Source organism: Protopterus annectens, chromosome 14.part0 (genome assembly GCF_019279795.1).
Source record: "Protopterus annectens isolate FY-2018-M chromosome 14.part0, PAN1.0, whole genome shotgun sequence".
NCBI classification, from domain to species: domain Eukaryota; kingdom Metazoa; phylum Chordata; order Ceratodontiformes; family Protopteridae; genus Protopterus; species Protopterus annectens.
The window spans coordinates 307,831,977-307,855,396 of record NC_056748.1 but is presented as its reverse complement, the minus strand read 5'-3'; the positions used below and the strand labels follow the sequence as shown (position 1 = coordinate 307,855,396).

Genomic DNA, 23,420 nt, shown 5'->3' with positions numbered 1-23,420 from the left:
CTCCTGGGAACAAAATGGATTCTTATGGTGGTTTCAATGTGGAAATAATTTAAATGTTTTAAATATACATATGATAAAAACTGCTTATAATATTCCAACACAGGACTGGTTAACCTTACAAAGCATTCTAATGTACACTCAAGATTTATGTAGATTAATTAATAATTCCTCTAACACACAGTACTGGAAAATATTTAACTGGAAATACTTACATAGAGCATTTTTAACACCAGATAGAATTAAAAGGATCAGTACTACTACAAATGTTTTTTGCTGGAGGTGTGAAAAGTCAAATAAAGCAGACTGGATTCATATTTTTTATTTATGTAATAAACTTAAATCATATTGGAATGGAATCAGTCATTTTTACACACTTTATTTAATGAATCCTTTACCTTAACTAAAGTATTGATAATTCTAAATGTAAATGAAGGTCGCTACCTGAATAAGACAAATATGTATTTGTTATGGACAATACTTGCTATAGCTAGGAAATGCGTAACCAAAAGGTGGAATTCAAATACACCCCCGACCTTGGAAGAATTCTACACTTTACTGAAGATAACTGCATTGATGGAAATAAAAATCAAAGAACTACAAATCTATCCAAAGCCATTGGTAAATAATCCTTGGAAGAAAGTTATATCTTTGCTGGACACTCTGCAATAATCAATATTGTATCTCTGATAACTGATCTGTTAATTCTATATTTAATAATATACAGTGTATATAATTGAAAGTCAGGCTGTTGTAAATATTGTATATAGTTGTTTGAAATGATATTTAAAAATATTATGTAAATGTTATTTTAATTGAAAAATAAAAAAAAAATTGAGAAAAAAAAACATATGCATTAAGCTTAGTATGCATTACAGAGGACTAATTTATCAGCAGTTTTTAAACAAATTAGCACATAGTGACTATTTGGGCCTGCTATTCAACTAATATTGCTTTGTGATAGGAAACTGCAGTAAGTGCATTAATTTAGAGTTAGCAGATACTACTAACATTTTTAACTTGCTGTGCTCCCAGAATATGAAATACCATCCCAACATCAGTTACTGTCATCAAGGCAAATAAATTAATTTATAATTAAGTTGAATTATTTATAATTAAACTGAATAGCAATTTAAGTTTCAGACCTAAAGATTCTGTATACAGGAGATGTAGTAATGTTAATGAGGTCAAGATCTTGTGCTTCCCTTGCCATATAAAGCCTATTCCCAAGATACGGCTTGTCTCAGAAAAGGCTTAGGGATATACTCCATTAGTGATGTCATATGCTGGATAGCAATCCTCATCAGGTTCATGTTAGACAATGCAGTAGTAGCAGCTGAGAAGATAATGCTGTGATGGCCAGTTCAGTGGAAAGATAAAATAACTGACAGTCAGTAATAACATTTTCACTAAACAATTTCCTACAGGTTCATGTCTAATTAGTTGATTAATATGCTGCATATCAGGCAGGATTTAATGAATGCGTGTGATCTTTCTGCATGTATTATTTATCTGTTTAAACAAATGTACAGATGGCTGAGTGGTCGAAACATGCATTTATGAAGAGTATTGCATTTAGTAAGTCATTCCTTGTCATTTATGTTAGGGTTTAAGATGTATGAAGTGACATGCTGTTTTTATTGTTTTAAAGCTAGCATATAATTATTGAAGTTTATTGCAGCCGTTTAACCCCCCATACAGCTCTATTACCATTATATACCTGAAAGTTTAGCAGCAAAGTAGAACTGAATATATGTGATACATCAGGGCAGTCTTAATCTTAGATTGTACTTCCCCACATCCTTATGGATCAGAACTGGAATCGAAATGCTGACTCATTTTACATCATCTGTTCCTGCATATGCAGCTGACAGATGTTAAATCAGTATGAACTGCCAAGTGTTAGTAAAATGCATGGAAATGTTAGGTCTGTGCACACTTTTAGAATGCATGTATACCAGAGTTATAAAGAAACTACAATTTAATGTTCACTACTTCTACAGGAGATTCATGCCTACTTCCATAATAGGTAGTGCACAGGACTGAAAAAGTTGCATTTGGAATGTAATAGGCTTGATGTGGAATGTATGGTAATTATTTATCACAGTGGAAAATAAATAGCTTTATTAGCTTTTTATTTTTAATGCTGTTTCCTAGAGATATTTGCTTTTATGAAAAAGGGACAAAACAAGCCAATGACCAGTATGGGGAAAATCTGCCAACATTATTAGTCATGTAATATTAATATTAATTATGGAAAATTAAGCCATTTATGGATGTAGTAAATCAGCTATTCACATTTGAACACTGCTGTTTCTAGTTTTTGAGATTGTCTTCCACATGGCGTTCCACAAAATTGAAATGATTTTCCTAATTTCTAGATCTTCCTTTATTTTCCTCTGCCCACACAATTTGTTACTATTCTACCTGCTACATTCCCACTGGAGTACTGTTTCCATGACAGGGCGTATTTACAATGTTACTGCATTCTGCATGCTGACCCGAACCTGCTTGTATTTAATTATTCCATTATAAACCATCTGATCCAACTACAACTACCGACCCTATTTTAAAGTATATCTGTTAACATTGAAGGCTGCTGATATCTATATAACACTCGTCCATGTTACTAACACTGCAAGAATGTTTGGTGTCTCATATCAGATTTAATTATAGTTTGCACAATGTGAACATTTGAATAGATTTGCATAATCTAACATACTAGGAATTATAAAAAAAATTCTAAAATAATTATTAGCAACTCTGAAATTGCAAAGACTAGCAACATGTTCTTTGTCACCCATAATTCATAAAAATGGTGGACTGCATTATTATTATTCCATTCAAAATGCAATTGGTTGAAGCATTTGCTTTTCATATTATACCTAGAAGAAAGAAAGATGCCATTGCAGCTGACAGAGTACTATAGGACTTATATTATTTACGTCTGGACTGTACCATTACTGTATTCAGGTTTTCTGCTCTGATACCATCAGCTGTTTTAATACCACAAAAATACTGGCGATGACTAACTGATAATGTTAATTATTCCAGCCACATAAGATTGTTTCACTGTTTACTAGATACATTTTAAATAAAGGTAGCTCTAGGAATTACAGACTCTGTTTTAGCAACATAAGCTGTACTGGCATTATAGCAGATGCTGGCAGTATCCACTGGACAACTTATTCGGTCTAGGCAAAAAAATATACTATTCATTAGGAGGTTACTCTGAGACAGCAACTTACATAATTCTTATTTTGCTCTCATTTCTGAACATGGAAGAAACAGAAGGAAGAGAACTACTGATGTCCACAATGATGCTGCTTATTCAGAACAGAGTGTAGAGACACTGTTTACTAAATTTGAAAGTTTATTGTAAATGATGTTAAATCCCCTGCTACATATCATTTATGAGTTACATGATAATATATCAAATAGTTCCAACAAAGGAGGAGATCTAAAGGACTTTAACCTGGCGGAATCCCAAACAAAAATACAGTCATTTAAATGGCTGCAGTGGCAACATTTTCCCCTATATACTTATTTGAAGCTCGAGGTTGTACCTGTGGCTTGAGAATTTAAAAAAACACCAACATATGACAATGTTTACATTGATTAACTGAAACACTGGCAGACGAATATTCACTTTGGTTTAGAATATATGAAATTAATGAATGATTTTTTGACCAATTGAGAGTGATAAGAGAACTGAAATAAAGCAGCTGTATGCAGACATTATCAATAAATTAACTATGATAAGAATAAGTAGCTGTTAGATGATATCCTTGAGCACTTTGTACCTTTTAAACAACTCTTAATTGCAAAAAAAAGTGTAAGCTAACTAGATACAGGGATGACTTTTAAGAAGGTCATGTGTTTGCCTGACCAGAGGCTGAGCAATATAATGTGTATTTGAGAATGTCTACATAGGAAGACATATCAGTACCTAAATCTGTTAGTGAACCATGGAACTGCACTGATAGACCAGTGACTGAGCCTGATGTGGTAACACTCATAACAGCAATTGATAGAGCTTCATATACAATATTACAATTAAAGCATTTTTGAATTATTGAATATAAATATGAATTATGAAGTCTTAAAAGAATGTTGAGAAGATTGTTATCCCTGTTAATAGTGAGATTTATAATATGTATTTAGATGGTGATATAACTGTAGAGGTCTTAAATTATTTTCATGTTCAATCTCCTAGAATTCCACTTTTTTATGGAATAACATAGATCCATAAAATGAACACAGACCTCTGCTGTGACCACCAATTTCAGCCCATGGGTGGGTAACTGAGCCTGTCTCTGATTATTTAGATCACAAACTGAAAGAAGTGATGAGGACATCCTTCACTTATATTAAAGATACAATTGATTTTTACAGCAATTATATTATTAGTTTGAAAGAATTATTGTTTAGTAAATTTAGATGTGGAATTATTGCTCACGTTCATCCCTAATGGTTATGGCAATGGAAACAACTAGAAGCTGCCTAACTATAAACCTTGTTTCTAAGTCCAAAATTAATAGTTTTTATACATTGCTACAAGTAGTTTTGGAAAATAATATCTATTTCAAGAAAATATCTTTAAACAAATAAATGATTTAGCAATGGAATGATTGTAGCAAGCTCTTATGCTAACATTCCCCGACAATCTGGGAACAATACTATACATTTTCAGTAAATAATGAATATATACAACTTATTTTTATTTATTCTTTATAAAATAATTGTCGATGATGTGTTTCTTATATGGGCACATACTATTTAGCAGGTGGATAACTTTATAGGTATTTGATTGGAGATTTGTTTAAGTTTTAAGAAGGCATTCTCATGTGAGTAGATAGATTTTATTAGATATCACTATAATTAAAATCAATGAAGGTGTGTTACAAAGAAAAAAATGAAGCAGAATATATAACTGCACCTAACTAGTATGCATCCCCCATTTATTTTTAATAACACAGTAAAAGGACAAATGTTAAGAACATTAAGATTAAAAACATAGAACAAATCTTTAGGTAAACAATGTGACATTATGATAGATGATTTTTTTGAGTAGAACATATGATAGAACTAAATTGGTCCAACAGAAAGAAAGAAAGAACAAATAATGAAAGACATACATATGTAAGGCCAGTATACTCAAAACAGAAAAAGAAAGGAAAGATATAAAAGTGGAATATCTATCTAGTTGTGCATTATATGATATGCATACTAATAAAGTTATGGGAGTTATACATAAGCACTGGCACATTTTGAATAATGTGATTTTTCTTAAACAATGTATGCCTGATGGACCAAGTTTCTGCTTTAGGAGCAAAAATTGTGTTATAGTGAACAAGTTAATTATATTAATAAATGAAGAAGCCAGAGTATGGGGACATATCCTTGCACTAGATGCAAATTTGATAAGTTTATCAATAAAGAAAGAAAAATCATCAATCATCCTATGACAAAAAATATTTTTTTCTTAAATATTTATGGTGATTGTAATAATACACTTATTGTATACATTGCAACTTGTAGTCTATGGTCTGAAAATTATTGTATCCATTGCAACCTGTAGTCTATGGTCTGTATTTTATTAAGGAAAAACAGTACAAAATTAAAAGAAAGAATAGGTGATCACATGTCCAATATTAGGAGACACGTTCAAACAAACACACAATGTAAACATATGCAGAATGATGAAGGACATAAGTTTAATTTTGCTGTGCTGCAAATAATTAAAGCATAAGGGGAGGTGACATATGAACTGTAACTGAAAAAAAAAACAATTTAAATGGACAAATAGGTTTAGACCATATTGTCATCCTGGCTTCACTGGTTGCATTAGTATAAAAACAATTTTAAAGGAGATACACAATAGTATAAAACATTAATTTTAAATTATATAAGTTTTAAGTAGAAAATGATGTAATTTAATAACGTCATGTGATGTATAATTCAGTATTTAAATGTGGGTTTGATAAGCTAAGGGCTTTACCTGATGAAGCATTAGTGTGCAAATGGTTATGATTTTATTGTGATTTTGTTAAAAATAAATATAAATACATTATTTCACAGTTTCAGTGCCTTATACTTTTGTTTTGAATTTCCATTTGGTAGATTAGATAGCAGCATTAGTTATTGATTTACTCATTTTGGTATCCCATTAAATACTGGAAAAAAGTGGTATTTGCCTGTTGTGTTCTTGGATAGAGCAAATGCCGTACTGGACTATTAAAGAGGACATGTTCAATCATATTCCACTAACAAGATATCCAATAGCACAACAACACTTCATCAAGAAAAAAATATATATTGTTATTCTGAGACAAATAAATTAAAATGTTCAAAGAGTATGAGGGATAAATGATGAATACTTTGTATGTAATGACAGATGTGTTATTATCATACTATGGTTTTCTAAATTGAAAAGATATTGTTGATCAGACATCTGGTTGGAGATACTCACAAGAATGCCAAAGGAACATAGCAATAAATCATAGACTAGATGTTGAAAAGTGATTATAGCACATATAAGTACAGTCTTGTTAGCCATGTTTCACTATCAGGCAGTCCTGTTCAGGTTTTTGTGGTCTATATTAGGGAAACAAAAGTGTAAACAATTAACCAGAGGGAGTGAGCAATCTATGGTGTGAAAGTGTTGGAGTCAAACATTACAGATCTATACTAAAAATTATAATGAGTACAACAATGAAGTGAACAATATAATTTCCTCAGAAGCAATGTCTGTTTGTACTTTTCTCTTATGAGTACAACTTGATTGGCCAGGTTGATAAACTTAGATTTAACCAGCATGTTTTTATTTAGCATGTAGAAACTTTTAAATCAGTTTACCTACTCAATTGCGGCAGTCAATTTTTTTGGTTCAGCATATAGCAAAAGTTACATACAAAAAAATGGTGAGACAAAAAAAAAATATATATATATATATATATATATATATATATATATATATATATTGCAAGGGAGCAAGCTCCGCTGCACTTCTGATGTGGGGGTAAGCCCCCAACTCCCCTAAAATTATATAGATGAACTCCATGGTCACATCACAGTGAAGAAAAGTGTTTGAAAAGCACATCACTGGCTCATACAATACAATACACTGTGGCAAAACTTACTACAGCATTAAATGTTCTCACTTCATCTGCTTGACTACCCATGCAGCAAAAAATAAGTCAAATAGCCTTTTAAATCTAGTGAGGCCTGTGATTAGGATAAGCAAGCTTCTTTAGCACAAGAAGAAAATGTGTAATTTCGCTGGGTAAACATTTTTTTCAAAACAAGCATCTATTCACAAATCCAAAATTCATTTAGATGGAGCTTTTGTTTTGTACAATAGCAATGAAAGCATCTAGTATTTGGCAAAAACTGCAATAAAAGCTTGTCTATAATTGCCCACTGATTACACTTTAATAATTTGACACTACTTCAAGTTTTATACACTCTTGTCCCTACCTATTGTATAAGGAATAAAAAGTAGTTTGAAATAAGTGACTGATAATCATATTTATACTTCAAATATTTTTTTATAGTTGCAAATTTGGGAAAATTTGGAGTCAGAATATTTGCTACTTATTTTATGAATCCAGAGATCAGATGTTGTTTTATTCATATGTTATCTTCAGCTTTACTGATGCTGTATGCAGAATTGCACCCCCAGATGATCTAAGTTTATGTAGTGTTAAGTATAAGAATTACTTAATAGTAGACACTTACTTGTGGCCTGATTCATGAGCAATAGTAAATGCTAAACCAAGACCTGTGTCTTCATTGATGGTGCAGCTTCTGTATTTACTACACATTCCATTAATTGGTGCAAAACCTGTAAAAACAAAACAATAATTAGCAAGCATTTATTTACTCCTTAAAATCATATGCAGAGTTTTAACTAATGGTATTTTAAAATTTCTACTGTAGTAACTTTAGCACATGTGCATTATTTCTAGTTGTATAAAAATCAGTCAGACTCCAGTAAGAGAATTTCAAAATGAATGAAAAATAAAACATCAATAATACTGTGATTTAAAAATAGCTGTCCTTTATATTTACAAAAAGAAAAAGAGAGAGAAAGAGAGAGAGAGAGAGAGACCGAGACTTGTCTGTACTTCCTAAGATATGGCAAGTTGCACTAATGATGTGAGATAATTCAAAATTAATGAGCCCAGAATGGTTTCTGTCATCTATGCTCATGCCAGTTAAAATGCAACATTTCTGACAAAGGTCATTAGCAAAGTTTAACACATTTTGAACTTCTTTTAGAGCAAAAACTTACTTGCAGAAGTTTGAAAGAATGCTAAGAATATAAATTATTAATTAACAACATTCTTTATGATATACAGTGCGATCCACAGATGTTGATGGTGAATTAGTAGAGAACTGACATTCAGAAAAGAGTGCCGATACTGTAATTGTGTTTACAGCAGAAGGACTTAGGGCATGGTGTTTCAACTGCAACAAATACTTGTTATGTTACAGCAAGTATAGCAAGTAGCTTGCTTAAGTTGCAGAGCTTTTTTTTTTTTTTTTTTTTTATCTTTTTGGTAGTCAAGTATGTTATGATTTTTTGTTGTTGTTGTTTCTCTCTTTGTTTGCATGTTTGTTTCTTGATTTCTTGACTCTAAAAGAACCTTCTGTCCTTTTAATACTTAAGTTAGACTTGAGGGTGCACCAGATCAGGGAACTGCACAGTGCACCAGACATATAGTATAACTATGGGTTTGTGTCTCAGTATCTGTCAAAACTCATACTCATCAGATATCAGACCACCACTAAGGGGTCTAATAGTGCACAATGTAACTGGGTTTAAATCTACTACGCAATAGAGATACTTTTAGTTGTTCAACATTGTCATATAAGCTGAGACTGATTTTTTTATCATGTCTTTAAGTTGGCACTCGTCAATTTCATTGGAATAGGTACATTGTTGCTACAAGATAGAAGAGCAGTTAAAATGTATCTTGAGTTTTAATGGAAACACAAACAAGGTAAGGAAAGGAAATGTTAGCTGTTACCTATGGTTAAATATTCCATGATTATAATGTCTCTGGCTTAACACCTACTACGGAATCAAATCGCAATCTACATCACTTCATTATACAGCTCCCATCATTACTAACCTACCCCTACATGCATAAAGAAACTTGATGCATTCTATACCAAGACAGCTAAATTTGTAACTAACCTTCCATCCAGAATACATTACTGTGCTGTGCAGAAACAATTATACTGGTTTTAGCTTCCACAGAAATTTTCTTACATGCAACTCATTACTGCACACAATTTTAATTATAAGACCAAAACTGTCCTTCTTTAAACAATATTCTCCAGCATTGCTCACCTACAAGGGAAGTTTAATCAAGAAATAAATGTCTCCCAATTTGTAGTAAACCTAAAACCATAGCTGGTGACTCAAGTTATTCATATTATGTCACTAGACTGTACGCCAACATACCAATTGAACTACAACAACTAGAAAAACTGATTCTTTAAAGCCATACTCAAACAATTCATGTTCAATTCTTGGTTATGCTATTGTTCTGCACTTGAATAATCTTACCACTTGCAGCCATAAACCTATCATACTTTTCTGAAATAAACATATTCATCACTCTGTGTTTTCTTATAACCATTCTCTTTTCTACTTGTATATAGCCAACATGTGAATGTTTGTGCCCTATTTTAGTATAAATATCATATGTAGACCATTTGTCTCTTTTTTTCATGCATATGTATGTTTTTGGAAATTTTTTGTATTTCTAAAACCCACTTTGCATAAATTAAAATTTGCAATCACATGCTATGGTTGTAATGTTTTATGATTCAGTATGTAAACACAAAGCTTTTCTCACCAGGCTTCCACTGCAAAGAGGTTTTGTTCAGTTAGACTATCCTAGTTAACCAATGGAAATAAATAAATACATACAGTACAGTATTTTCAAAAATCATTGTTTCGGACTTCAGACAGCTAACAAAGCATGCTGTTACTCTTACTAGAATAACATCTTAATATCTGACATAAATCAGACAAGCATGTAGATGGCATTACATTGGCTAGGTTACATTTGAGCCATCCATATCAACTGCTAAGTTGTTGTTGTGTCTTTCGGCTTTTCCTGGTTAGGGTCGCCACAGCAGAACTCCGGTCCGCTAATGATTGGCAGTGGATTTTTATATGCTAAGTTGCTGGCCCTGACGTACAAACTTCAACAAAGGTACACCCATTCATGTATGTCTCCACACAGATGACGCTCTAGCTGAGAATCAAACAGGACCATGTCTTACTGTGAGGCGACAACGCTATCGCAGAACCACCACCGCAGTATATCAACTGCTAAGTATGAACTTAAAAACCCACACTTATAGCTGATCCTTTAACTTGAACTCACTTTAAGGAGCAGACAGAAGATGATCTGGAAAGACTAAAAAAAGTTATTCACATCATTAAACAGCTATCAATCTCTACTGACAAATGAAGTTAGCTTAAGTGATTTACCAGAAAAAATGGACAAATGCAACTGCTGAAAGAAGTTATTATGAATGGTTAGCCAGACCAATGCCTAAATAAGTCCAATTTATTAAAGGGATAGAGATAGACTTTCTGTTTTTAATACTTGCTTTGTAAAGAACATAAAGCATATAAAGTCACTGTTCCAGGTCCTCTGAGAGATTCCTGAGTCACGTTTATGCACAGTCAAGTGTCAAGAGACAGTCAGGTATACTTTATATTCACTGAAATTGTCTGAACAAATCAACAAACGTACTCTCAGATGTGGCGTCTGTACAACTGTTCATAAGTAAAATGTACAAGAAGTCAGGATTTCTTGAATATTCTAGTTTTCCCATGGCAAAAAGTAGATGTTGATTTACTTCAGTACTAACACATTTACTTTGTTTTGCATAAAATATGATTATGCTCCAATATTCAGAAAAAGACAAACCGGTTAGTTGTTAGAATGGTGTGTGACTCAAGCTTAAGAATTGTTACACATACTCAGCCAAACTTGTTAAGGCCACATCTACCACTTAGTAGTAAAATCTGTTTGAAAATTGCTGTAATAACATGATGTGTTCACTTGCATAATGTGAAGAATATGAACTCTGAAACTGAAATCTATGTTATTATTTAGTGACTTCAGTCCTCTGTGATTTATCTTAAAACCACAGATTTTATGATGAATGGACCATTAATATGAATATATGTGGATGTCCTGTGAAAATCTGGACAGTAGAGTGGCATTAAAAAATGTGGCAGACAGCATTACACTGACTTTCTGACAGCATCCACTTAGTGTTTTACAACTTTGAAAGCCAATAAAACACCTAGCAATTTTTTCCCCAGTAACTAACAGTACATGGAGCAGATAAAGCTCCACGGGCTACAAGGAATTATGTCATCTCACCAATCATAACCCTGTATTATGTGTTCTCAACATGGATGCTGAGATTCACCTCTCGAGCTTATCTCTCAAGGTGAATTTCTTGTCATCCATGTGTTGAACATGTAATAAGCTGGTTATGATGGGTGAACCGATTATAATCCCCTATGTAGTATGTGTATATTATTACTATAAATACCCAGAAGTAATACAGCTGAAACAATCAGCTAGTCTTACTATCGTGTCCTCGAAAGGTATTTTCTCAAGACATTCATCTCAAAAATTACTTCTAAGAATGAATCTCATTTTCAAGCCAAGTGTTTTAAGATTTTTTTCTAAACACTAATAATTTAGGCATACCATGTCATGTCCACACTATTCTCAGAGTAATGGTCAAGCTGAAATATGCAATCTAATGAAACAAAAATCAGTGAAGAAACAGAAAAGTTTAAAATGCTGCCTGCAGTTACGTTTGAATGCAATAATTTGTCACATGAAAGCTGGATGAAGCTTTGTTTAATCTATTACTTTTTCATCTGTTAATGAGATAGAGACTGTAGCCTAATCTTGGCAGTGACAACCAATACTTCAGCTTTTGAGATAATGTAGTCTCCTAAAGAAACCATTGTGCTGTTCTGACTACACATAAGGAGGATTAATACCAGACATTAAAAATATATTAAATCTGTTACATAATATATCTGTTATATAATGCAATTATTTCAAAATTTGAATTCAAAGTAAATCACATTCAAAACACTAGAATGCCTATGATACATTTTTTTCTAATCTGTTGCAAATAATTACCGTGATATAATTTATTAATGCATTTTTAAAAAGGGGGCACTGAATATGTACATGTAGTCTGCTGATACTTAAACAAGAGATGAACATTATGTGATTTGTCTTCCAGGTTTTCTAATAAATCTTTTGATAAAAATGTATTTTTTTCTTCTCTTTTCATTATAGCCTTTTCTCACTATACTTCATAAAACACATTATATATATGTGTTTAGGATACATGGTATAGAATTGCTATACCAAACTGTAGACCTTTGACATCTCTGTTTAGACTGGCTAAGATACAAACTGCTGTATGAATTGCCTCTCATCCATGTACAGTAATTTATATGCATGTAAATCTCTAACAACTCTGGGTACAAGAATCAGGACAGATTTTGTTGTACACACTGACTGGGATTCATAGATATCAGTGCAGTGGCACAAAGTGTATTGCATAGAAGTGTTGTGCTGTTACTACACGTTTTAGTTATTTGTAGTTTAGGCATAAGGCACAAGGGCAACATCTCATTACTGGGGAATTCACAAGAATAAGAGACACTGGACTGAATACATCAGCACCAGTCAATTGAGTGCCTTACTAGCATGTATTATGTAGACCACACATTGCCATTCACCCACCCTCAAACAGTGACAAACATAGACAAGGACACATGCTTGCACACAAGCTCCCAGTCATTAATCCCTACACACATCCATATACAGTTACACACACACAACTCAAACATCCACAGACTGAAAACAATAATATGTACCTAGTTGTGGTTTGTTGTATGAAATCAGCTGACATGAACCATAATTTGGCAGCTATCAAACTTACTGTTAAGCTGTGGGGATGTCTGAGACTAGCGACGACAGACTGGCCTTACTGGGGGTGTACATACACACACATATACGTGCACACACACACACACACACACACACACACACACACACACACACACACACACACACACACACACACACACTCACACACAAATATACATGCACATAAGCAAGCAAAGAATTAAGCAAAGCGTTCAGGACTACTTACCTTAATCAGCAATCTGTTCAGAGGATAGCTATGAAATGTATAGATGCACACTTCTACCTAGTTTTGTGCACTTATGCATTTTCTTCAATGTCGTTCAGTGTAACTTGTACAGTATATAGTGTATGACTTCAGTACTTTGCCCATATCCTAAGCTCATGGTTACTTATAGGTTGCATTAGAATAGGCCCTGCAACCAATTACCACATTTTCTTGTGATACTCTGATGTTTGCTGCCTAGTAATGCAGGAATGTGCTATTAGAGAAGCTCAGGCTTATGAATCAGTACTGATTGCTGAGGTAGAAATTTGCAGCTTTGCATTCTGCAGCTTTACTCTTAGAGACTGATATGCCAGGTAAACAGTGCAGAATACGTTATTTAACATTTTGATGGCAAGACTGAATAGCTTTGCATGCTGGTAAACAATCTGTGAATTGTGGCCATTATCTCATATCTGTGTATAATGATATGTACACATAATTTGGATACAATGTGCATTTTGTGTGTACATTAATGACTTCTTTCTATGGTTTCCTACCAAAAGTGTAGGATCTGTAGTTGTGAGTCCCACAACTTCAGAAAATAGACTGCAGCTGTAAATGAAATACAGTGAAACTTATTGCAGTAGCATTAAAGTATTTTTAAGGAGGTCTCTTTCCTTGTACCTCTCATATGCCTAATGTATATATATATATATATATATATATATATATATATATATATATATATATATATATATATATACACTAATACTGAGATCATAATACCTCGGAATGGGGACACTCCAACACAACATAATTAGTGTACACCCATGCTGTTTATGTATGCAGTCTTATTTTTCTGAGGACCACAATTTTGATTATTGTAATTTTAAGACAAAGCCTCTAAATATTATGGGTATATACAGTGGGTCACACATAGCTGCCATTTTACATGGCCGCTGTCATATGTTTTGTCTTCTTCTATGCACACAGTGTTATTCCCCACACACCCGACGTTTGTTATGTCATCATTCCCTGCTTTGACTTCTTAACATTATCCAACATGTGCCCATCTTTTAAACATTCATATCCCTTGCAATCTCTTCTCAGTTGTATCAGGCTTTGCCCAGTCTTATCTTTCTTGTTTGTCTGCTTCTATATGCACCACTGTTTGATTATTTTCTGTGCTTTTTGTTTATGTTATGAATCTTTTGATTATTTTCTGTCTCTTCCTGCTCTGCCTTCTTGTAAATAAAGGGGCAGCATCCCCTAAAAAGATAATCCTCTATACATTTTTATCATGTGCATGTGATGACTTTCCTTTTTCTTGTTCTCTTGCTTTTGTGTGCCCTATTTTTGGTTTTCTTTCCCCTCTGCTCCTTGCAGTATGCGTGCTGTATATGTGATCCCTGTGCAATGCACCTCACAACACACTGTTGTGTAGATCTATGATGTTGCATGTGATATATGGCTGTTGGTAGCTACGTGGCAATATCCCTGTGTCTGAGAGTGTAGGCACTTTATTTTGGTAGTATTGACATGTCTATGCCTTTATGGATACATTTGGTTCTTTATATACTATGCAGTGAACTGGTACTGTGATAAACTGTATGCACAGTAGAGGTGCCACAAGCTCCATTTCATAGTTTCATAGTTTGGTACTAGGCTAGCTGCCCTGGGGCATTTATAAGCCTAGCCATAGTGATGTGGCTTTTGCCACCCCATGTAATGGTACAAAAGTGTACAGAATAGATTTAGAATACTGTGACTCTGTCTAGTAGTGACACAGAGAAGACCCCCTTACATAATAGAATTAGTTTACTGTGCCTCTGTCTAGTAGTGACACAGAGATGACCCCTGGGGTAAACCTACGATCTCCCATCCACTCGTCAAGATTTCTCTTGAAGAGAGTCAGTGAGGGGCTCTGCCTAACATGAACTGGGATTCTGTCCCAGAGTATGGGAAGCCTCTGAGTTATGAATCTGTCCCTCCAGCATGTCCTATTCATATTTGTGCTGAGGTTCAAATCTTTAGCTCTCGTGGTTCTGATGGATTTGGATTTTTTAAGGTGGAGCATGTCCATCAATTCCTGATTGGACATGGCCTTGTACGTCAGGCACAGATCACCTCTGAGTAGGCGGTATGCTACTGAATAGAGTTGGAGTTTCTTTAGTCTGGCAGCATATGACATATGTTGGAGACCCTTGATTCTCTTGGTGAGGTACCTTTGGGGTCTCTCTAGCTGTTGCAAGTGCCCGGTGAGGTACATACCAAATGGGGCATTGTACTCAATCATGGGCCTGATAAGGGAGGAGTACAGGGGCACAATGACCTCCTTTGATCTGGATGTGAATCCCTTCATGATAAGGTGGGCAAGGTAGAAAGTCTTTCTAACCACTTTGGCAACGTGGGTGTCAAATAAGAGGTCACTATCGACTTGGGTCCCCAGGTCTCTGATTGCTTTTCCCATACTCAGTGGGTTACCGCCTATGTGATAATTTGTGGGCACTTTGTTTTTCCCAAAGGGGATGACTATACATTTTTTGGCATTTAGTTTAAGGCCATGACTCCGGCACCAGTTGTCCGTTTCAGTGAGGCTTTTCTGTAGGATGTATGTGTCAGCTGGTGTATCGACTATGGCGCCTAGTTTGCAGTCATCTGCGAACTTTGTCAGCCACAACCTTCCCATGTTTGCTTTCACATCTGAGAAATAAATGCCGAACAAGAGGGGTCCCAGGACAGAGCCCTGTGGGACACCACTTGTCACTGGCTTTGAGTCTGACATGGCTCCAGCGATTTTGACTTTATGGGTTCTATCCTTTAGCCAGTTTGCCACCCATCTTGTGACATATGGATTTACATTTAAGCTGTTGAGCTTGTCTATGATGCCAGAGTGGGGTATTGTGTCGAAAGCTTTAGCCAAGTCCAGGTAGGCTGTATGGACTGCTTTGTCCTCATCAATGGCTCTAGTGACTGTTTCAAAAAAGTCAAACAGGTTTAAAAGGCAGGATCTGCCTTTTACAAAGCCAAGCTGGGTGGGATCTGGAGGTATGTTACTCTTTGATGCCATTCTGTGGGAAATGCCTTTTGGTATATTTATATTACACCATCTGCTTTGCAATTTGTTTCGTTGAGGCCTTCCCTAGTGATTCTCCGAACATTTTGAATCTGCTGCAGAATATAACATATCTGTATACTTCGCCAGTCAGTAGTATATAGATGTTCTTAATGCAAAATTTATTATTAAACAATATAAAAACAGCGTTTTCGCCACTAGAAGTACAATGGCTTCTTCAGAGAACAAGTAAAAGTTTTTAAAATTATTGTATACAGGAAAGGAAAAAATTTAAAGACTTTGTTAGAAAGAAATACAAGTGTTGACTCCTTTTCAAAACAGAAAGGGACGTTCACTTGTGGGCACTGTAACTGGTGCAGTAGCCTTAAGACAGGGAATTCTTTCCAAATCAATGGCAAAAAATATCTTATCAGTCACAAGATAAATTGTGACACTAAGTCCATTGTATATCTTGCTACCTGTGATAGCTGCCCTGCGTACTATGTTGGAAAAACAGACCGTAAGTTTAAGGAGAGGATTTACCAGCATATGTACGCAATTAGGAAACAAAAAAATGATAATGCCTTAGCAAAACACATTGACCAACATACAGGGCATAAATTTTATTTTACAGCTATTGACCATATTCCCCACAACACCAGAGGTGGCCCTACATCAATCATCTTGGAAACCAGAGAGTTGGAGTGGCAAATAAAACTCAATGCATTCAACTCTCCTGGTTTAAATGAAAATTGTAATATTTCCTGTTTACTTAAATTGAAAAGTTACCTTAGATAATATCATTTGAACTAAGATACTTAACGTATAGTGGATAGTACCATATTAATGGGACTTTATTAATTTATACACACATATAATGGGTACATAATTGTCCAAGTACACACATTTTTACACATTTTTTACACATTTTTTTACACATTTTTACACACATATCTGTACATACTTTTTATATCTGACATATTTTTACTTAACAAGAATATCAACTATAGTAGTAAGAGTCAATTGACACACATGTATTGATATTATAGAACTAAATGTTCATATTTAATGGTTATTTATACATTTAATATTTAATATTTAATTTTTATTTTAATTATATAACATAACATTGATTCAAATATCTACAATTATACACAACTTGGTACTTTCAAGATACAATATAGGTGGTATAAATAAAATGACCACAATATGGTCGACTTTCAAAAAACACACTTCTGTATTATTTTACAAAATATAAAGAATGTCAACTGGCATATGACAAAGGACTAAACTGGAGCATTTAAAAGTATGTTCACTTATGATAATACAGAAGTACATAATAGTTTTTTGAGGATCATATTATACCACATCATTGTAGAAATAACTATTTATGTATTGAGCGGGTATATTTCGGTTTTATAAACATACACTTATATTTTTATTTTTAATTTTAAAAGGAATTAGATAATACTACTACGTGAGGTTCAGTTTCTATGAGTAACATATAAGATTTTATCAGTATGTAAAGTAGATTTTTTTGTAAATCAAGAAAGGAAGGAAATGACGTGTACTAAACATTAACCACGTATATTCAGGTTGTATAAGTGGCGCCAATTTTAAAAACTTTTACTTGTTCTCTGAAGAAGCCATTGTACTTCTAGTGGTGAAAACGCTGTTTTTATATTGTTTAATAATAAATTTTGCGTTAAGAACATCTATATACTACTGACTGGCATGGTCTGTTGGGATCTGTGGAGCTGAACTTGTTTTGTGAGCCTGTTTCTTTTGGACATATCTGTATACTTCCCAAAAGTTATTATTGAACATTTTAAATATCTGTATAAGATTCATCTTTACCTTCATCTCTAGCAATTCAACAGTTACTTTAGTAGCCTTTAACACTGAGCAGAATAAGGACAATCAGTAAAAACAGTCTTATATGAATGGTGTCTTCTCTAAACTAATTTAAAGTTAGAGTTCTGACTTCTCCTTATACCAAGATGTTTGATAATTTGGAATGGCATAGATACTCCGAACACACAAAGGATCTTGGATATTTCCACCATTATCTTTTACTACACACTGACTAATAAACCTAGCCTTGTTGCATGATTCAGACTCTAAAATACTTAGTAATTAAAAGCTACAGTACATCACACGCCTCATATCTGGTCCCATATTGCTCAACCTCTGAACATTAAAAAGCATAGTGCTGGCTTTTAAAAATCTTAGCAGTGCACCCAAAAGAGAAACATGCTTTATATTTTTTGGAATAGAGAGTTTTTAAATACTAGACCCTATAAAGTCAATGATAAGCAAACTGCATGTACAATTATATCACATATAATAATGTGCATATCCTTGAACAGGTCTTTATGACAAAAATCAAAACAAAATCAATTAACCTAGGATGAGCAAGGCAAAGTCCAATGCCAAAAGTCAAAGTGGCAGCTTAAATTATAGAAGTTCAGAGGTAAGTGAGGTATAGCTTATCCATAATTCCGCAAATCATATAACTGCTGTTCACTCCCCCATTTGAATACTGATAAATAATGTGTATGAATAAATCTAGTATTCTAATGACTAAAGCAATTATTTCCCAATATATTTGCTAACCAGTAAACATACATTTGCCATTCAACCAGCAATTGGTTAATTGACAGAAAAAAAATAGTAATTAGATTTGAAATTTTCAGCTTTGTTATTCTTTATTTATAGATAGACAACTGAAGTCTGAATTAAACTAAGTTAGTGACAATTTATGCAAAAATAGAAGTCAGCACAGAAAGGTGATAACTGTAAAATTAATAATGAAGTTTGAAATTAAATCAAACCAGGTGATTTAAGAGATTTACTGATGTTTGAAACATGAAATCATTTTTAGTCTATTGTGATCAATTTTATGAAGCCTACTCATTTTTATTGACAGAACAATGGGATTTGAGACTTTCATCACATCACATCTGATGAAGTCTTGATGTAAGACGAAAGTGCTTGACTGCTGTTTTTTGCTCAATAAATTTTTGGTGGTTACTACTAGCTGTGTGGTTTATACTGGACCTGTGTGGTCCCTGGCCCTCCATCAGTTTTAGGTTCCTGGTTTCTCTTGTTGGATTTGTTTATGGCCACTGGAGAAGGATCTGGGTCAGCCAACTTGGATCTGGTTTCCCAAATTTGTGCTGGTATAGGTAAACTCACTGCTCCTTTGGACAAACTCAACCTGCAATTCCAAGGTGACAACACTTCTACAACAAATATTAATTCTCAATTGGAGCAATGTTCTGGTTGCCTTTCCTTTTAGTCTATCCAACTTGGTGGGGTTGACCAGCCAAGGTATTCTAAGCACTGGGAGCTGTTGGACTTTGATACATGGAAATCTGACATCTTTGAATTTTCTCTGTCAAGCTCCAATCAGGCCAACACCAGCTATAACATTATAGGTGAGTGCTCCTTTGTTGACCAGTTACAGTTATTTCAGGAGAAATTACTGGCTTATAAAAAACTTCAATTGGACAATGCATATTTGCAGGAGAACATAAAGAGAGGCTTAATTCCAAAGGGCTACATTTGTGGAGTTTCCCTAATGTAGTAGAAACTGACTCTGACTTTCACAAAGCTTTAATTAATATTTTCAACAAAGCAGGCACAGACATAATTCATTTAATCATACATGAAATGTAGTCAAATTAGACAAATTATCTTGTGACCTGGACATTATTAATACTAATCTAACTACTGATGGTTTATTTGATCATTTTTACACCAACTACTATAGCCTGTTCAAAATGATTGATGAAACTTGTGCTGCATTAAAAACCATGAAAGTTAGAAAACTGCAGAGAGATACAGAAGCTTATGGCAAAGGTAAGGGATATCCCCTGACACCCAAGGCTTCTGAACCAGGACAGCCAATAGTAGAGCCACAATCAAATGATGGATAGCAGGAGGGCTTAAATTCATATAATTCTGATGACCTGGGCTTCCAGGAAGGAGTTGGAAACAGTGAACAACTGCCAAGATATTCTGAGAGGCTCTACCAAAAGGAAAAAGTAAAAGGGCAAGAATCCAGTACTTTTTCTGCTAAAGAACATAACAGAAACTGGAATATAAACAATAATCCTAACTTTGAGCATTTGGGAGCCAGGCCAAAGGCTTCTCATTTCAGATCATACAATAGCAGCTCAAACAACTTTAAGGCTGGTAACGAGTAGCAAAAAAAAATGCTCAGGGAAGAAAAACCATGAGGAAGAAATGTTATTAAAGGATCAGGTATGTACTATGGGGGATTATATACCCATTTCAATCGACAGAACATTGGGATTTGAGACTGTAGAAGCTTGTAAGGACATTAATGCACTACATAGTTCATCCTCAGAATTTTATCTGGGACATGTGGACATTGTCATTAATACAACAGATTTAGATAGCTCAAGTTTTTTTGGACAATTTGATGCGTTGCCTGATAGGACAAGCTTGGGCATCCTTGAATTTAACTATGTAGGTCATTTGGATAATATGCCAATAGTTACTTTTGAGAATCACTGTGTTTGTTGTGAAAGTCAATGCTGTACATTTTGTGTTGACTGTACACCAGCATGTGGATACAATTAATCTTTGAGTCAGGAGTTCAGCTCTGGGAACTTTTCATATAGTTTTGAGTTGATTTCACCTATGTTTAATGGTGCAAATATTGACAATAATTGTTATGCTTTGTCTGAATCGGTATTCATGGATGTAAACAAGTCAAATAATTTCAACAGTTTCATTTGTTCAACCACGACTAGTGGGGTTCACAACGTTATGGTAACCTGTTCACTAGTTAATTCACCTTTGAGGGACATGAACAGTGGATTTGAAAATGGGGAATTTTTACATGACACCACTTATGCAATGACCAGTTTACTTTGTGAAGCTGAAGTTGATGCTAGTGACTTTTGCATTTCTAGTAGTCAGTTCTCCAGAGTTATTGCAGTTGACACAGACTTTGGGACGGATTTTGGAGCATTGCAAAAGGATGGTGTGAATAGGGGGGCTCCAGGCATTAGTTTAGTTAGTGAGGTACAGCTGGATGACTATCCTAAATCCTTGAATAATTCAGATGAAAATATTGTTCACTTTGACTCTGTTAATATGGTTGTTATCAAACCTGCTTTACAGGTATCCACATTTATTGGGTCTAGTTCTAGCTTATTTTCTGATGTTGAAAATACGGTTATCCCTAATAATTTTAGGGAGGTACCAGTTTGTATTCAAAATATGGGTAATGATTTTTCTGTATATAACTTTTCAAGTTTCAACATTACAAGTGAGCATGCCAATGTGTTAAGCAAAGGGTTGTTTTGTGCTGAATAAGGAGTCTGATTTGGCTGAGGTTTTAATCAATTTAAAATCATTTACACATAAGCTTAATTTGGCACTCTGGTTCAAAACTGACTCCATGAACCTTGGCACAAACCTCAACAAACCTCTCAAAAAAGCTAGTTAATTCAACCCACAGTTAAACAGCTGGTTATCTCTCTTTGAGAAAATGAGTGAATTAGAAATTTGGAAATCTTTTTCTAAAAAACAGCTAGAGACTACAACTTATCCAATGAGGAGGCATTGTTGTTCAAAGAATTATGTAGCAACAAGAGTATCAGGATAATAAAACCAGCAAGAGTGGGGAAATAGTTGTGATGGATGTCAATGACGATAACAATTGTGCGTATGAGTTCCTTTTCACTGAGACTTATGTCCAGATATCGAAGAATTAGCTCAATATTGCCTATTTAAAAATTGATATCTGTCTTTATGACATGATCATGCAGGGGCAAGTTAACAGTGATACGTATGATTATTTACTCAATCAATGCAGTGGTAGCAGGCATCTTTGGGATATCCAAAATCCATACAGATCTCCAAAATCCACCTTTGAGACCCATAGTGGACATGGGTAGAAGCAAGACCTTCTACATAGCCAAATATGTGGACAGCCTGCTAAAACCATCAGTCACTAAAGTCCCACATATTTGCAAGGATTCTTGGGATTTTTTTGACCAGGCTAACGAAGCTCAGGTTCTTGAGTGACTGTATTCTTGTCACAATAGATGTCCAAAATGTATATTCTGTCATTCTCCACAAGGTAGGGTTGGAGTGGCTGGAAAGTATTCTTTCTGACATAGGACTGTTGTTGAAAAATGACATTAACATGGCTTGTACACTTATGGATCTGGTTTTGACCAACAATTTTCTTTATTTTGAAGGCCAGTTGTTCAAACAGGTGAGTGGGGTGGCCATGGGGGTTTATTGCATCCCATGCTTTGCCAACTTGGTCATGGCCTAGTGGGAGAAGCATTATGTATTTAATAGTCCCTTTGCCAAATGTTGGTCATTCTATATTAGTTTCCTGGACAACATTTTTATCATCTGGGATGACTCCGCTACAAAATTGAACAAATTTCTTGAGTATATTAATGGTAGTACATCTTTCCTAAAGTTTACCCATATGTTTGATCATGATTCAATGGCCTATTTGGATGTATTGATAACCAAGGATTATTCGAGAACTTGTTTTTGTTCCAACATCTTCCGTAAAAAAACTTTTTCCAACTCTTACCTCCATTTCAATAGTTGGCATCCACAATTTCAAAGGAGGGTTGTAGTCAAGGGGCAGTTGATCAGACTTGCTTGTATGATTTCTGATGATGCCACTTTCACTTCTGAAATAGATAAATTGATTGGCATTTTCTGTAAAAGAGGTTACCCTCATGAGTTATTGGACAGTATTAAGGAAGAAGTCCAGGGTAAGAGGAGGAATGGTTTTTACAAACCGCTATTACCTATCCTTGGTGGTTGAACTGATGACTATTTGGCTGGTAATAGCTTGTGCAAAGAAACATAACCATTAATTGCCCCTTTTGAACATTCACTAATAGTCACCTTTTCTGTTAATATCTATGATGTAGTGGACACAGTGTGTAATTTTTGGCCAATTGTAATGAGTATCAATGAAGGCAAATAATTGTTTGTGGTCAAGCCAAAGGTTGTGTTCAGAAAAGGCAACTCTTTTAAGAACCTTTTAGAAATGAAATGTGATGTAAGTTGTTCAATTAGATCTAAGGGCATGTACAAATGCAATCATTGCAACTATTGTTAGCATATTTTATTGTGCGATTCA

At 34.4% G+C, this 23,420-nt stretch overlaps 1 protein-coding gene across 1 annotated transcript in view; it reads right to left on the bottom strand.

Annotated features, from left to right (window-relative positions):
• The window catches only part of ADAMTS18 (ADAM metallopeptidase with thrombospondin type 1 motif 18), a 403,884-nt gene that overhangs the window by 353,515 nt on the left and 26,949 nt on the right, over positions 1-23,420 (bottom strand). The window contains exon 3 of the mRNA XM_044055552.1: positions 7,738-7,843. Within this exon, the coding sequence (XP_043911487.1) occupies positions 7,738-7,843 (106 nt within the window). The remainder of the gene's footprint in view (positions 1-7,737; positions 7,844-23,420) is intronic.